At 40.8% G+C, this 16,137-nt stretch overlaps 1 protein-coding gene across 3 annotated transcripts in view; it reads right to left on the bottom strand.

Moving 5' to 3' along the window:
* The window catches only part of dock1 (dedicator of cytokinesis 1), a 577,688-nt gene that overhangs the window by 22,599 nt on the left and 538,952 nt on the right, over nucleotides 1–16,137 (bottom strand). For all 3 annotated transcript variants that reach the window (XM_072557588.1, XM_072557587.1, XM_072557589.1), the window contains exon 48: nucleotides 4,772–4,917. In XM_072557588.1, coding sequence (XP_072413689.1) covers nucleotides 4,772–4,917 — 146 coding nt within the window. The remainder of the gene's footprint in view (nucleotides 1–4,771; nucleotides 4,918–16,137) is intronic.

Genomic DNA, 16,137 nt, shown 5'->3' with positions numbered 1-16,137 from the left:
TGTCCCTTTTGTGTCTGACTCTTCTACCACTGCTGGCAGTGCATTCCACGCACCCACCACTCTGATTAAAGAACCTACCTCTGACATCTCCCCAAAACCTTCCTCCAATCACCTTAAAATTATTTCGCCCCATGACAGCCATTTCCACCATGGGGGAAAAAAGACTATCCATTCTATCTATGCCTCTCAACATCTTGTACACCTCTATCAAGTCACCTCTCATCCTTCTTCACTCCAATGAGAAAAGTCCTAGCTCCCTCAACCTTCCAGTCCAGGCAGATTCTGGTAAATCTCATATGCACCCTCTCGAAAGTTTCCACATCTTTCCTATAATGAGGTGAGCAGAACTGAATGCAATATTCCAAGTGTGGTCTAACTAGGACTCCATAGAGCTGCAGCATAACCTCATGGCTCTTAAAACTCAATCCCCCCTGCAAATGAAAGCCAACACACCATAAACCTTCTTAACAACTCTATCTACTTTGGTGGCAAGTTTGAGGGATCCATGTACATGGACCCGGAGATCCCTCTGTTCTTTCATACTGCCAAGAATCCTGCCTTTAACCCTGTATCCTCTATTCAAATTCGACCTTCCAAAGTGAATGACTTCACACTTTTCCAGGTTGAATTCCATCTGCCACTTATCAGCCCAATTCTGTATCCTGTCAATGTCTCGCTGCATCCTGCAACAGCCCTCCACACAATCCACACCTTTGTCATTGGCAAACTTACTAACCACCCCTTCCACTTCCTCATCCAAGTCATTTATAAAAATCACAAACAGCAGAGGTTCCAGAACAGATCCCTGCAAAACACCACTGGTCACCGAGCTCCAGGCTGAATACTTTCCATCTACCACTCTCAGATGTGGTTGAAGATGCTCTCCACCGCATCTCCTCCACTTCCCGCTCCTCTGCCCTTGAACCCCGCCCCTTCAATCGTCACCAGGACAGAACCCCACTGGTCCTCACCTACCGCCCCACCAACCTCCAGATACATTGTATCATCCTTCGTCATTTCCGCCACCTACAAACAGACCCCACCACCAAAGATTTATTTCCCTCCCCTCCCCTCCCCTATCAGCGTTCCGGAAAGACCACTCCCTCCGCAACTCCGTCAGGTCCACACCCCCCTCCAACCCAACCTCCACTCCCAGCACCTTCCCCTGCAACCGCAAGAAATGCAAAACTTGTGCCCACACCTCCCCCCTCACTTCCCTCTAAGACCCCAAGGGATCCTTCCATATCCGTCACAAATTCACCTGCACCTCCACACACATCATTTACTGCATCCGCTGCACCTGATGTGGCCTCCTCTATATTGGGAAGACAGGCCGCTTACTTGCGGAACGTTTCAGAGAACACCTCTGGGACACCCGCACCAACCAACCCAACCGTCCCGTGGCTGAACACTTTAACTCCCCCTCCCACTCCGTCAAGGACATGCAGGTCCTTGGCCTCCTCCATCGCCAGACCATGGCAACACGACGCCTGGAGGAAGAGCGCCTCACCTTCTGCCTAGGAACCCTCCAACCACAAGGGATGAATGCAGATTTCTCTAGCTTGCTCATTTCCCCTCCCCCACGTTATCTCAGTCCCAACCCTTGGACTCAGCACCGCCTTCTTGACCTGCAATCTTCTTCCTGACCTCTCCGCCCCCACCCCCCACCTTAATGTCCTTCCACCTATCGCATTCCCAATGCCCCTCCCTCAAGTCCCTCCTCCCTACCTTTTATTTTAGCCTGCTTGGCACACTTTCCTCATTCCTGAAGAAGGGCTTATGTCCGAAACGTCGATTCTCATGCTCCTTGGATGCTGCCTGACCTGCTGCGCTTTTCCAGCAACACATTTTTCAGATCTACCACCACTCTTCTATGGGCCAGCCAATTCTGTATCCAGACAGACACGTTTCCCTGTATCCCATATCTCCTTATTTTCTGAATGCCCCTACAATGGGGAACCTAATCAAATGCCTTGCTAAAATCCTTTTACACCACATCCACTGCTCTTCCTTAGTCAAAATGTTTTGTCACACCCTCAAATAATTCAATAAGGTTCGTGAGGCATTATCTGCCCCTCACAAAGCCATGCTGACTATCTCTAATCAAATTATGGTTTTCCAAATGATCATAAATCCCATCTTTCAGAATCCTCTCCAATACTTTGCCCACTGCAGATATAAGACTGACTGGTCTGTAATTCCCAGAATTATCCTTATTCCCTTTTGTGAACAAGCGAATAACATTTGCTACCCTCCAATCATCTGGTACAACTCCAAAGGCTCTGCAATCTCTTCCCTCGCTTCCTGTAGTAACCTTGGTTATACCTCATCTGGCTCAGGGGATTTATCTATCCATACGTTTTTCAAAATTTTCAGCACATCCACCTTCCTAACATCAACCTGTTCAAGCATCAGTCTGTTTTACGCTGTCCTCAGAAACATCAAGGTCCCTCTCAGTCGTTAATACTGAAGCAAACTATTCATTGAGGACCTCTGCTACTGCCTCCGACTCCGGTCGCAAGTTCCTCTATTATCCCTGATTGGCCCTACCCTCAATCTGGCTATCCTCTTGTTCCTCACATAAGTGTAGAATGTCTTAGGGTTTTCCTTAATCCTATTTGCTAAAGCTTTTACATGCCCCATTCTACCTCTCCTAAGCCCATTGTTTAATTCCTTCCTGGCCAGCTTGTAACCCTCTCAAGCCCTGTCTGATCCTTGCCTTCTCAACCTTAAGTCAGCTTCTTCTTCTCCTTGACTAGATGTCCCACATCCCTTGTCACCCAAGGTTCTTTCAACCTACCATCCCGTTCCTTGCCGCAGTGGGACAAACTTGTCCAGCACTATCAGGATGTGCTCCCTAAACAACCTCCACATTTCTGTTGTACATTTCCCCATGAACAACTGTTCACAATCTCGGCATCCCAGCTCCTGTCTAATAGCATTGTAATTCCCCCTCCCCCAATTAAATACTTTCCCATACTATCTGTTCATATCCCTCTCCATGAATATAGTAAAAGTCATAGAGCTATAATCACTATCACTGAAATACTCTCCCATCAAGAGATCTGACACCTGGCATGGTTTGTTGCCAAGCACCAAATCCAATATGGTCTCTCCCAGTTGGTCTGTCTACATATTGCATTAGGAACCATTTGACACCCCTGACAAAAACTGCTCTATCTAAACTATTTGAACTAAGCAGGTCCCAATCAATATTAGAGAAGTTAAATTCACCCATAACAACAACCCTATTACTTCTACACATTTCCAGAGACTGCCTCCCAATCAGCTCCTACGTGTCTTTGTTGCTATTGAGGGCCTGTAGAAAACTCCCAATAAAGTGACTGCTCCTTTCCTGTTTCTGACTTCTACCCATACTGATTCTGTAGACAAACCCACTTCAATGATCTCCTTTTCTGCAGCTATGATACTATTCCTGATTAGCAATGCCATTCCTCCACCTCTTTTACCTTCCCCACCACCACCCCAATTCATTTTGAAACACCTAAACCCTGGAACAGCCAACAACCATTCCTGCCGTGTAATATCCAAATCTCTGTAAGGGCTACAATATCATAGTTCCAAGTATTGATACATACTCTAAGGTCGTCACCCATATTCCTGATACTCCTTGCATTAAAATAGATACACTTCAACCCATCACACTCACTGCACCTTTTCCCTGTCAAGTGCCTGTCCCTCCTCACAGACTCTCTACACGCTGTATCTGGCTGTTCACTACCTACTCCATCATCTGATCCGTAGCTCAGGTTCCCACCCCCTGCCAATCTAATTGAAACCCTCCCAAACAGCTCCAGCAAACCTCCCGCCCAGGATATTGGTGCACCCCCACCCTCACAAGTTCAGGTGCAACCCGTCCTTCTTGTACAGGTCTCACCTTCCCTAGCAGGTATCCCAATGATCCACATATCTGAAGCCCTCCGTCCTAAACCAGCCCTGCGGCCATATGTTCAGCTGCACTCACTCTCTATTCCGAGCCTCATTAGAATGTGGCACCAGTAGGGGGCAATGTTTTTGACACAGACAGTGGTTCATGTGTGAAATGAACTTCCAGAGCAAGTGGTGGATGCAGGTACAGTTACAACATTTAAAATACATTTGGATAAGTACATGGATAAGAAATGTTTGGAGGGATATGGGTCAAGTGCGGACAGATGAGATTGGTTTAGTTTGGGATTATGGTTAGCAGGCTCTGACTGGACTGAAGGGTCTTTTTCCGTGCTGTACAACTCTATGACAATATGTCTCAGTACAGATCAGGAGAATGAGGCCAGAAAATCATTTTTCCTAGTCCCTCATCCTTTAGGGTACTTTAGCATCTGTGGAAATCCAAGCTCTTGCTTGTGACAAGCTATTTCAATATTCAGAGTTCAATGGGGCAGAGGGGGAGTTTTAACCCTTATTTCCCAAAACTATGACAATGGGGCTGGCAAATGTAGATGTTCCTTAAAGACATTGGTGATAGGCTCACCACAGTATTCCTTCCCAGATAGATCAAACAATGATAAGTAAGCCTCAAATAAATGCCAAAAAGAACTCAATAAATAATTAAAGACATTTTCTGTTTCTCATAAAGCTGATTTTATGCCTTGTAGTTCTATTTCCATCATTACTTTCCGACAAAAGGTTTTGCTCGGGATGTACTCATGGTCTCATCATGCACATGAAAATCAATTTATTCAGTAACAATTATTGTCTTCGTATGCATCACATTTCTCAGAAAGTTAATCATGTAAACTCTCAAACATACCCATCAGAACCAGGCCTAGACGGGGTACTGTCAGATGACATAGAGGACACTGATGCAACTGATAAAGGTCTTGGAGTTGACGGCATTGTGAAGGATCGTACCATTGAACGAGGCCGGCTTCCTCTGCGCTCGTCTGGATTTATAGGCTGGGAGTAAAATATTCATCATGTAAAAATACATTCAATTTCTGAACATACTATGCTGTCAAGATTAACTATATTTTAAGGTTTCCTCAACTCCTTGAATGTGAACACAAGTCAGAAACATATAACACTTAGAATAGATCTGGTTTATCCACCAAGAGTGTGTAAGAAATACAAATTGGTGCAATATGCAAATCATTCCCTTTTTCACCCTGAATGCTGATATGCATCTTATTGAGAATAAAGAAATGTACACCTCGGAATAGTAGCTCCCAAATGCCTTGCTGAGTTTGAGAACATGTTCTTAGACAGCCTTGTTTTTTCAGTTAAGGTAGGAGCCAAGTAGTTGCTAAAACTCCGAACAGATGATACCATTTAGTGGACAAACTGCATGTCAAGACAACAATGGCAATGTACTTACATATTTAATACTGAGTTGTAATATTATGCTATCTGAAAAAACTACTGACATTTGCTATCCAACTAATGCGTGTGTAATTCTGTGTGGGTGTCTGATATCTGTCTAATGTTTTTTATTCACTCATGGGAAGTGTGTCACTGTCAAGGCCAGCATTTACTGTTACTCCCCTTCAATAAGGCACTAATAATGATTTTTGAAATGTGGCAGTCCAAAGTATGAATAAGGAGAGAGTTCAAGGATTTGATCCAGCAATAGTGAAGGAATAATTCTAAGCCAGTGTAGTGTGAGTCTTGGAAGGGAACCTGCAGATGGTGGTTTTCTCTTGTATCTGCAGTCCATGTCCTTCTGGATAGTAGAAGTCACGGATTTGAAAGGTGCTATCAAGAGTTTCCTTGGTTAGTTACTGCAGTGCATCGCATAAAAGGTGCAGACTGCTACCACTGTGCATTAGTGGGTAATGGAGTGAATATCGAGGATAGTGTGTAAATGATGTGGGTCACTTTGTTTTGAATGGTGCCAAGCTTCTTGAATGTTGTTGGAGCTGCTTTCATTCAGGAAACTTTTCCATCACATTTATGACTTTTTGATGGCAGAAGGCATTGAGGAATTACGGGTTGTATTACTCATCACAGAAGTCAAGTCTCTGATTTGCTGTTGTAGTCACAGTATTTCTACGGCCAGTGCAGTTCCTTTTATTGTCAATAGTATACCCCACAAGGTTGACAATGGGGTTTCAGTGATTGTAATGTTGTTGAATATCAAGGGCAATGGTTAGGTTCTCTCTTGTTGGAGATTGCCTGGCATTTGTGCATCATGTTGTGCATTTGGTGCTTGGTACTTAGCGTCCCAAATCTAGATGATATCTAGTTCTTATAGAAATCAAAGTTAAACTGGAACTAAATGTTCTAGGTTATGTGGCCGTTTGAAAGGTCACGGAAGAAGGGAGGAATGGTGTGGTGGCTTTATTTGTATGAGATGGAATTAGTATTTTAGCAAGAAATGATCTTGGATCGGATGATGAAGAATGTATATAGGTGGAGTGTTCTTGCTGCATATAGACATGGACTGTTTCAGTAGCTGAGGTGTTGTGTGTGGTGCTGAACATTGTGCAATCACCACTGAACACCCCCACCTTTGATCTTCTGATGGATGGCTATAGCATGTCAATGGTGAGAGTGTCCATATAGCCCCATGCTATCATGAATTTAAACAAACAAAAGATACTCTGAAGTGGAACTGCTTATGTTTTAATTGACATAGTTTGTAACATCAATAGCCTAATAGAGAAAGCTGTTATTAAAAAAAAGTATGTTACAGGCTTATATTTGTACATCACTTTGGAATTAAGTTGTAGTTTTGTACATTGCTAAGATTTAATTCTTGCTGCGTGACCCTACATATCTGGAGAATGAAGCAAGTGCTTTTTTTAGTTAACTTGTTTCAGGCATCAGCAGCAATTGTGAAGTCAAACTTTTACAAATGATTCCTTTAAGTATATCGATAGACTCTGGCACTCTCTGGAACACTTGAGCAAATCAATTTGTCATAAGCAAACATAAATCACCTTGCAATGCTTCATTATCTTAGCAGAGCGCTTTAAACCAACAGGGAAAAGCTATAATGACAAGGATGTTCTCATAAGTGACTAATAACTAGTCAGGAAACAACAGGAAATGATATCGATGAGATGGCCATCGCTCTTGAGAAACCAACAATAAATCTAGCCAACCTAATACAGTATGCTGTTCATTCACTGGTTAGCTAATAATGAGTTCCAGGATGCCACTGACCACGCACAGTGACTGAGGTTAGCAAGAATTAATGAACTCACAGCAGTTAGGTACGTAATACCTATTGCGGTCTCTTAGCTAATCAAGACTGAAAGATCTGTTAGAACTCCAGCCCATGGTTATAGTTGACTTAAGTCAAGTTTAGAGTGGTGCTGGTAAAACACAGCAGGTCAGGCAGCATCCAAGGAGCAGGAAAATCAATGTTTCGGGCAAAAGCCGTTCAGATTCCCGATGAACCACGCTAATCTTGACTCTGATCTCCAGCATCAGGATTACTCACTTTTGCCTATAATTGACAATTCTTACAATTAAAGTTAAATCAAACACCCCAAAACAACAAAGAAATTCTGAAAAATTATGGATTCTGGAAATCAAACACAAAAACTGAAACCGTTAGGAAAGCTCAGCAGATATGGCAGCATCTGTGGAGATAAAGCAGAGTCAATGTTTTGGGTCCAGTGATCTTTTTGCAGAACAGTTCTGAAGAAGGGTCACTGGACCTGAAATGTTGACTCTACTTTCACATCCCAGATACTGCCAGTGCTGTTGAATTTTTCCAGCAATTTCTGTTTTTGCTTTGACTATATAATTACACTTGTGGGCATGTAGGTGGGCTCAATCCTAAAAGGTGGTCAAAATTGAGGCTGTCCTCACTTCTCTTATCTCCTCAAGACTCAAGCAGGATAAATGCTGGGTTTTCCCCTCTAACCCATAACCTGAAGTCCTCTCACTGGCCTCAGAAATGCACTGCAAAACTGGCCCACAATATTTAGCCCTTTGTTTACAGTGTAATTTCTAACCTCCAAATTATAATTTTTTTCTGAACAAGAATCTAATTTGCATTGAATGAACTAATTCAGGCACTTATGCTTTATTTTGAACTTCTTCCCCTTCAAATGAGGGCCATGCCCTTTACTTTGATTTCCTGGATAAGACAAAAGAGCTTTTCATACTCTAGACTGTGAGGATCCTAAAAATGAAAATCATGTCACTGCAAAATCTTCTCTTCTCCAGTGAAAGAATTTCACTGTACAATCCTATAAACCGCAATCCTCATGGATAGGGTGGACCTCAGTGCATTATAACAGTGCAGGTTTAATCAATTAAATTCTAGCAGTCTTAAGGAGTCTGTTCCACCATTCCATTCAATCATAATTGGTTTGTACTTCAATATTGTTTAGTCACCTTCATCCATATTCTTGGATACCTTTACTTAACTCAAAACTTCAGGCCTGAAAATTTTAATTGATATGCAGCACAAGAAAACTTTGCGGCTGAGGGTTCTAGATTTCCATGACCTTGGTGTAAAAACTGGATCCTGATTTCACTCTTAAATGTCCTAAATCCAATTGAATGATTCTGTTATCTACATCAGGATTGCTCCCCTAGATGAAGTAGTTTATTTGTAATTATTCTACTGTAACATTTTTATGATTTTAATCTCTTCAATTAGTTCATCCCTAAACTCTAACCCTTGGTTCTTGTCAGCCTGTATTTAAACAAAGGACAATTTCTACAGTAGGAGTGCGTTATACAATGTTATCAACATTTTACATTGCTATGATTTTACTGAAAATATACCTAATTCAGTTTGGATGAGTAGTCCAGAATGAAACCCCACTTGAAATATGGATAGTGCATGTTGCTACAAAATGGCAATAACTCACTGAAAAAAGCACTTCACAAATTTGACATGTGTGGTTGGATCTTAAGTTTTAGATTTGTGGTCAAGTGGAGGTCCTGATCCTGCCAATCACCAAACACTGATTTACTTCAATTAACGACCAAATGGTGGGTGCACCATCAATTAAGAATGGGAGCTAGGCTCTCAAATCTGGAGAGCTTGTAGTACGAGTACGAGAGAGAGGGTACTTGCTTCTTGAGCTGCTTCCTCAACATTTTTATAACTTTTCAATTAAAGTGCAACCAAAGCAGCCAGGTTACTGTTGTGAATGGGGAACCAGGTAGGCAGGGAAACCCTTACAACATATACCTGGTGTGATGGTCCTCTGATCCATTATGGGGAGGTCATATTCTAGCAGCTGGCCAGTTCTTGATACTGCAGAGGCCCCAGTGGTTCACTGGAAAATTCCAGGCAGTCTTTCACATTTGCCCTTAATTTGCTGTTAACTTACCTGGACTGAGGACTCCTTGCTTACTAGCCCTTCGGCTATGGGAAAATAGGTAAAAACAAGGACTGCAGATGCTGGAAACCAGATTCTAGATTAGAGTGATGCTGGAAAAGCACAGCAGTTCAGGCAGCATCCGAGGAGCAGGAAAATCGATGTTTCGGGCAAAAGCCCTTCATCAGGAATAGAGGCAGAGTGCCTGCAGGGTGGAGAGATAAATGAGAGGAGGGTGGGGATGGGGAGAAAGTAGCATAGAGTACAATAGGTGAATGGGGGTGGGGATGGAGGTGATAGGTCAGGGAGGAGGGTCGGGGAAGGTAACAAAGAGTACAATGGGTGAATGGGGGTGGGGATGAAGGTGATAGGTTTATGGAGGCAGGCACTGAGGAAGCAAATGTGGTTGTGGTAGCGAGTCTGTTTCAGGACATGGTTGAAGAGCTTCAGGGAAGAGGAAATGACCTGGGAGTTGCAGTGGGAGAGGGATTCCCTGAGATTCTTGTAGAGAGAGGAGGAAAACTTCTTCAAGGCAGGATCCTTGCAAAAGGATTCAGAGACAAGATGGCACTGGTATATGACATTGTACATCTAGCGCCTCTGCACTTGCTGTCAAGTTGGTATTTGTTTTTTTTTGGTTGCAATAGGATTTCAAAAGGATAAAATAATTTTCAGTCAGAATTTTACATATAATCTTTTTTATTTAAAAGATATATATGAAAAACAGTGACGTAAAGAACAAGAAATAAGAGCAGGAGAAGGTCTTATGACCAATCAAGTCTGATCTGCCATTCAAAATAGTAATGGTCGACCTTAGGTTTCAATCCACTTTGCCACTTTTTTCCACATATCCCTACAGTCCCTGAGACCCCAAAGGCCTGTTTATTATTGCCTTAAATATATCCAATGATGATGCATCAATAACTTTCTTGGGTGAAGAATTCCAAAGATTTCTAACACTTTGAGTGAAGAAATTTCTAATCTCAGATCTAACTGAGTGGCCCCTTGTTTTGGATTCCCCAGCTAAGCGATACAATGTCTTAGTATCGATCTTGTCAATTCCCTTCAAAATCTTGAATGTTTCAATGAGAGTGCCTTGCTTCTAAACTCTAGAGAACACAAAACAATTTACTTACCCTGTCATAGAATAATGCTGTTGCACAAGGGACCAATCTAATAAACTTCCACAACACTTCTTCAATGCACAGTCAAAAATTGCACAGAGACCATCCCAGGCATGGTCTCACCAAAATCTCATAAAATTGCAGCAAGATATATTTATTACTGGACTCCAAGTCCCTTGCAATAAAGGCCAATATGCCATTTGCTTTCCTAATTGCTTGTTGTAACTGCATGCTAATTTTTGATGTTCCATGTACCGATATTCCCAAGTTTTCTGAACATCAACATTTACAAATTCAAATATAATCTCATACTTCCCAACATTAGATTTCATGTAACCTTGTTCCCAATCATTTAGGCAGCACAGTGACTTAGTGGTTAGCACTGCTGCCTCACAGTGCCAGAGACCCGAACAAGATTCTACCCTTGGGTGACTGTGTGGAGTTTGCACATTCTCTGCATGGGTTTCCTCTGGGTGCTCCGGTTTCCTTGCCCAATCCAGAGATGTGCAGGTTAGGTAGACTGGCTATGCTAAATTGCCCATAGTGTCCAGGCTAGACGGATTAGCCATGAGAAATGTAGGGTTACAATGATAGGATTGGTCATGGGCATAATGTGCAAATGCCACGCCAACTGGTGCTGTGAGGCAGCTGTGCTAACCACCGAGCCATCTTGCCAGCCCTTGTGTGGCTCATTATTGATTTTTTTGGGGAAATTCAGACATATTATTTTTTACTGATCCTATTCTTCAAATCTTAAAGAAATTTGTCAACCAGATTTTCCCTTTTATAAGACCATGTTAATTTGTCGTAATCATACTTTGCTTTTCTTGAGTGCATTGTTAAGTATTTAATAATAGATTCCAGTAAATTCTTGATGTCAGGCCAACTACAGGCCTGTTTTACTTGTTTTGTTTTCTCTTCTTTCTTCCTGGAATAGTGAGGTTACAATTTATAATTTTCAATCTGGTAGACTGAACCAGAATCTAGGTAAACTTGGGAAATTACAGCCAGTACATCCACCAACTCTGCAGTTGTACTTTGTAGAACCTGAGGCCATTGTAGGCGATAAGGTCCTTGGTATTTACTGACTTTTATTCCCTTAAATATTTCCAATGCATTTTTTCTGTTGATGCTAATTACATTAGATTCCCCATTCTTATTAGACTTTATATTAAACTTTATTACTACAATGAAGTTAAGCTCTAAGCTGTGAAGACAGACACATGATATTTGTTGAATATTTATGCAATACCTTCATTCCCCATGATACTTGTCTTGTTTGCTTTAAGGGACTATTGTTTATTGTGGCTACATGTTTCCTTTTTAACATTTTTATAAAGAAAAGATTGTGAGAGCTTTTATAATCCTGGCTAGTTTACTCTCACGTTCTACCTCTTTCCCCTTTTTGTCAATATTTTAATGATGTTTTGCTGGTTTCTAAAACATTCCCAATCTTTATACTTAATACTATTCTTTGCAAAATTATAAGCCTCTCCCTTTTAATCTAATACTATTTATTTCAACCGATCCTTGTGGCACACCAACTGGACTCACCATAAAGCTACAGTGACTACAAGCATTGGTCAGAGGCTAGGAATATTGCAGTGAGCAATTCACCTCCTGACTCCTCAAAGCATCTCCACCATTTACAAGGTAAGGTAGGGTTGCAATGGAATACTCACCACTTTCCTGGTTGAGTGCAGCTCCAGCAACACTTATGACACCAATTAGGACAAAGCAGCCTGCTTAATTGGTACCGTATTCACAAACTGCCATTTCCTCCACCACCGACACTCAATAGTAACAGTTTATACTATCTATAAGGTGCATTGCAAAAATTTGCCAAAGATCTTTAGATAGAACCTCCTCAACCCATGATCACTCCATCCAGAAGGACGAGGACAACAGAAACGTGGGAACACTGCCACTTGCAAGCTCCCCTCCAACCTACTCACCATCCTGACTTGGAAATATATCCATATTCCATCATTCTAAATCCCTGGAATTCCCTTCCTAAAGACATTGTGGTTCTAGCCATAACAGATGGGCTGCAGTACCTCAAGACAGCAGCTCATCACCAATTTTCAAGGGCAGTTAGGGAAACAGAAAATCTTTAGTAAGCTATGGATCTTTCTTTTCAGTTTTTATTCTTTAACTGAATGCAATTCTGTTGAACGTTTGGACTGGCTTAAGTTTTTCTCATTGCTTATTTGCGGTGCGGTAAACATGTACAATACCATGTTAAGAATTTAGACCTTTTAATACAGAAGCAGATAGATTTTCATTTCAGTTACATAATTTAACTGTTTATAAAGGTTCAGAAAGTCATTTGGAACAGTGACCCAAGTACATAATTTCCGACAATGCATGTGATGCTGTTAAGTGTCTAACAAGATCATTGTGGTGGTATTACCCAATTTGATATTTATTGTATTGAGTTTATAACATACAGAAAAAAAAGATTGGGGCCATTAGTGTCGTGGCCTGCTGCAAGGAACAGTTGGTAAGAACAAAAAATTCAGATGAAAACTTCTGGCGGCACGGTGGCTCAGGGGTTAGCATTGCTGCCTCACAGCACCAGGGTCCCAAGTTTGATTTCAGCCTCGGGTGACTGACTGTGTGGAGTTTGCACATTCTTCCTGCTCTGTTTGGGCGCTCCAGTTTCCTCCCACAGTCCAAAGACGTGCAGGTCAGGTGAATTGGCCATATTAAATTGCCCATAGTGTTAGGTGCATTAGTCAGAGAGAAATGGGTCTGGGTGGGTTACGCTTTGGAGAGTTGGTATGGAATTGTTGGGCCGAAGGGCCTGTTTCCATACTGTAGGGAATCTAACCTAAGTCTACTACATGCCAGTGAACTGGCACCTGTGCAGTTCCAGTTAAGACTGGCCAAATGCTATTGCTCCCCCTTTCCCAATTCAAGTTCTGTTGACTTGTTTAAGCAACTTTTTTCAAAGTGTGAAAAGTGATTTTTTTTAAGATCTAGGAGTTTTGTATTAAGAAGTATTTCTTTCTCTACACGTAAGTGCCTGAGCAATGAACAAAATTTAATGAGATAACTAGTAACAGAATGACAATAATAGAAATTCTAATCTGGGGAAAAAACACAGATGAATGAGAACATAATTATAAAGGTAAGGCCTTGCATTCCAGATCATGTCAATACGTTTAGGAACTTACTACTTTTGAAAATTTAATTTAGGAGGTTCATTGAAGCTTTGCATCTGACAACTTACATTTGTTGAGCAAAGCAATATGATGAGTTGCGTGTCAAGTTTGGTTCCTCATCATTGGCTTCAGTGGGTTAGATCCACAGTTGTCCTGTTTAAGTGTACAAACTAAATTTTCACTTGGGATGATCATTTGATCAGGTCCTCCCATTCTCACTGCTAAGATCCCAACTTTTGTTTTAACGATTGAAATTATTGGTTAAATCAGCAATTTGGATATCTAATTTATTGATGAATGTACTCTGTGAATAGCGATTGCCACAGTAGCAGCTGATCAAAGATTTGATGCTAAGAGCTCTTCACATTTTTTCAACCCATCATTTGTGACAATGGTTTAGCATGGAAAACAGAAAACGCAAGAAGTTAAATATTCGCATTCATGTAGCTGCTTAACAATATTATGTTGTCTCAAAGGAACATAGTTAGTCAATTATCTTGAGTGCATTGGCCATTGTTAAATAGATATATCCAGCAGCAGTATACACAAAATAAAGAACAATGAACAATTGCATTGGTGTAGTTGTTGAAATAGAATATTATCCATGACATTAGAAATAGCACTGAAAAATTTCTTACACAGACTTGAAAAAGCAAACTGGGCTTTAGTTTACTGTCTTGTCTGAAAGAGAATACGTGTTCTAAGGTAGCTTTTCTGTCTTGTACCGGATAATTAACCTGTACCATCAAGTTAATCAAATTCCACCAATTGACTCAAACTCAAGATCTAGATTCAGAGATATTGCTGACAATAGCACAAAGGCAATAAAACACTGAGATATTTAAATGTTAAAATGAATTGACAGAACCTGCTCAGTCTATTTGTATCTTTTATCATTCTTGTAATGCTGGGCTGGACTTTTGTTATTGCTGTCTAACTAAGGTGGTGTACTACATCATTATTTGGCTCCCTAAAGGTTGTAAATTCTGAGCAGGCACCCACTACAGCCTGCCAGGTATCACAAGGTGGATCTGGTGGGGTGGGAATATTGGGTGTTAGTAGCTTAGATTAATCTTGCACTCCAGCACTCCTAACCCATAAAAATAACACTGCACTTACTATTTTGGATCCTCTTTAGCTATTACTGTTGGGAGTATGCAGAGCACACATGCTGTCTAATTATCTTTCAAAATGCCAATCTGGGCTCTATTTATATCACTGCATTCTAATTTGCATAATGAGGGTTATCATCTGAAAGATATGCTCACTCCAGCTTCCACAGTTTTCACCCAAGATTTTCAGGAAGGACCAAACTGCTTTTGCCTGCAGACTGGTGAAACTCTCTCTTATTATCTACAGTTAATGCTGTTCTCAAGTTGGGATTTTGTAACTGGCTTTGGTTAGATATTTTTCCCCATTGCTACGAGAGATCACTGCAGATAGAAAGTACCTATTATCAAATTACAAATTTTGATTGAGTACGACTATATCGTGGGACTATAAATGCAGTGTTAATTGATTTTATTTCGCCTTATGTCGTAGGGAAATATTGCATTTTGCACAAATTAAAGTATTACATTAAGTCATTGAGCAAAACTGGGTCAGGCTGTTTACGATATATACAGATGTATTTTGCATTTCTCATTCAATTATGGTTTTGTATGGAAACCATTCACTGAGAAAAGGATGGGTTATGTGTGAAATAAATTCAAAATACTATGAATACTCAAACTTGAGTGGTCTTATATTTTACTCATGAACATCGATATCTATTAAGACTTAGTTAAAAATGTCTGATTATGTGTCATGAATCTAAAATGCTCTCTTTTTGAATTCTTTCGACAGTACAATTGAAGTGTTTTCTACTTCACCACTTAGAAAATAAATATTAAGTAGTTATTAAATAATACTCCTAATTTTGTTCCAAAGTTGTTCAAACACTTAGATTGTGATCCTAAACAAACAATTAAGAAAAACAACATAAACAGTGATACTTTCTGTGACTGGTGATCAGAGGCTGGTATAAAGAATAGGAAGCTGGATTTCAGAATATTGCAAGAAATAGACCGGACATTGGGGATTAGAGTACAAGCTGATGGATTGAAAGTTGGGAGACTGGGGATCAAATTTCTTTGGAGGAATATCTGCATTGGAAAAGTGAAGACACACCTTAAAATCTCTCACTATGATCATATTCTTGTGTCTGCAAAATCAGAGGGGATCAATTTGGTCCACAGTGCCTTGTGATCTCAAAGAGTCACCAATGGCCCAGCTTTTCCCCCATTACTCTGCAAATTTTACTTTTCAAGTTCATATCCAATTCCCTTTGATTCATTACTACCTAATTCGCTACCATTACTCTTTCAAGTAAAATTTAACAGCTCCGTTATAAAACTCCTCCCTTTTGCCTATCTTTATTTGAAATTATTATAGCTGATTTCTGGTTACCAACCCCCTGCCAATTTATTGGAAACTGTCGAGAAACTATTTTTATACAAATAATGAAGCAGCACTAAACAGCAGAAACACTGTCGTCCAAAAGGCAGTAAATTCCTTAACAGAAAGTATGAGATCTCCAGTAGGATAGCAGGTGGGCTG

The sequence above is a fragment of the Chiloscyllium punctatum genome, chromosome 38 (assembly GCF_047496795.1).
Source record: "Chiloscyllium punctatum isolate Juve2018m chromosome 38, sChiPun1.3, whole genome shotgun sequence".
Classification (NCBI taxonomy): domain Eukaryota; kingdom Metazoa; phylum Chordata; class Chondrichthyes; order Orectolobiformes; family Hemiscylliidae; genus Chiloscyllium; species Chiloscyllium punctatum.
Note: the sequence above shows the minus strand (reverse complement) of the source record. Positions and strands in the feature narration are given on the sequence as shown.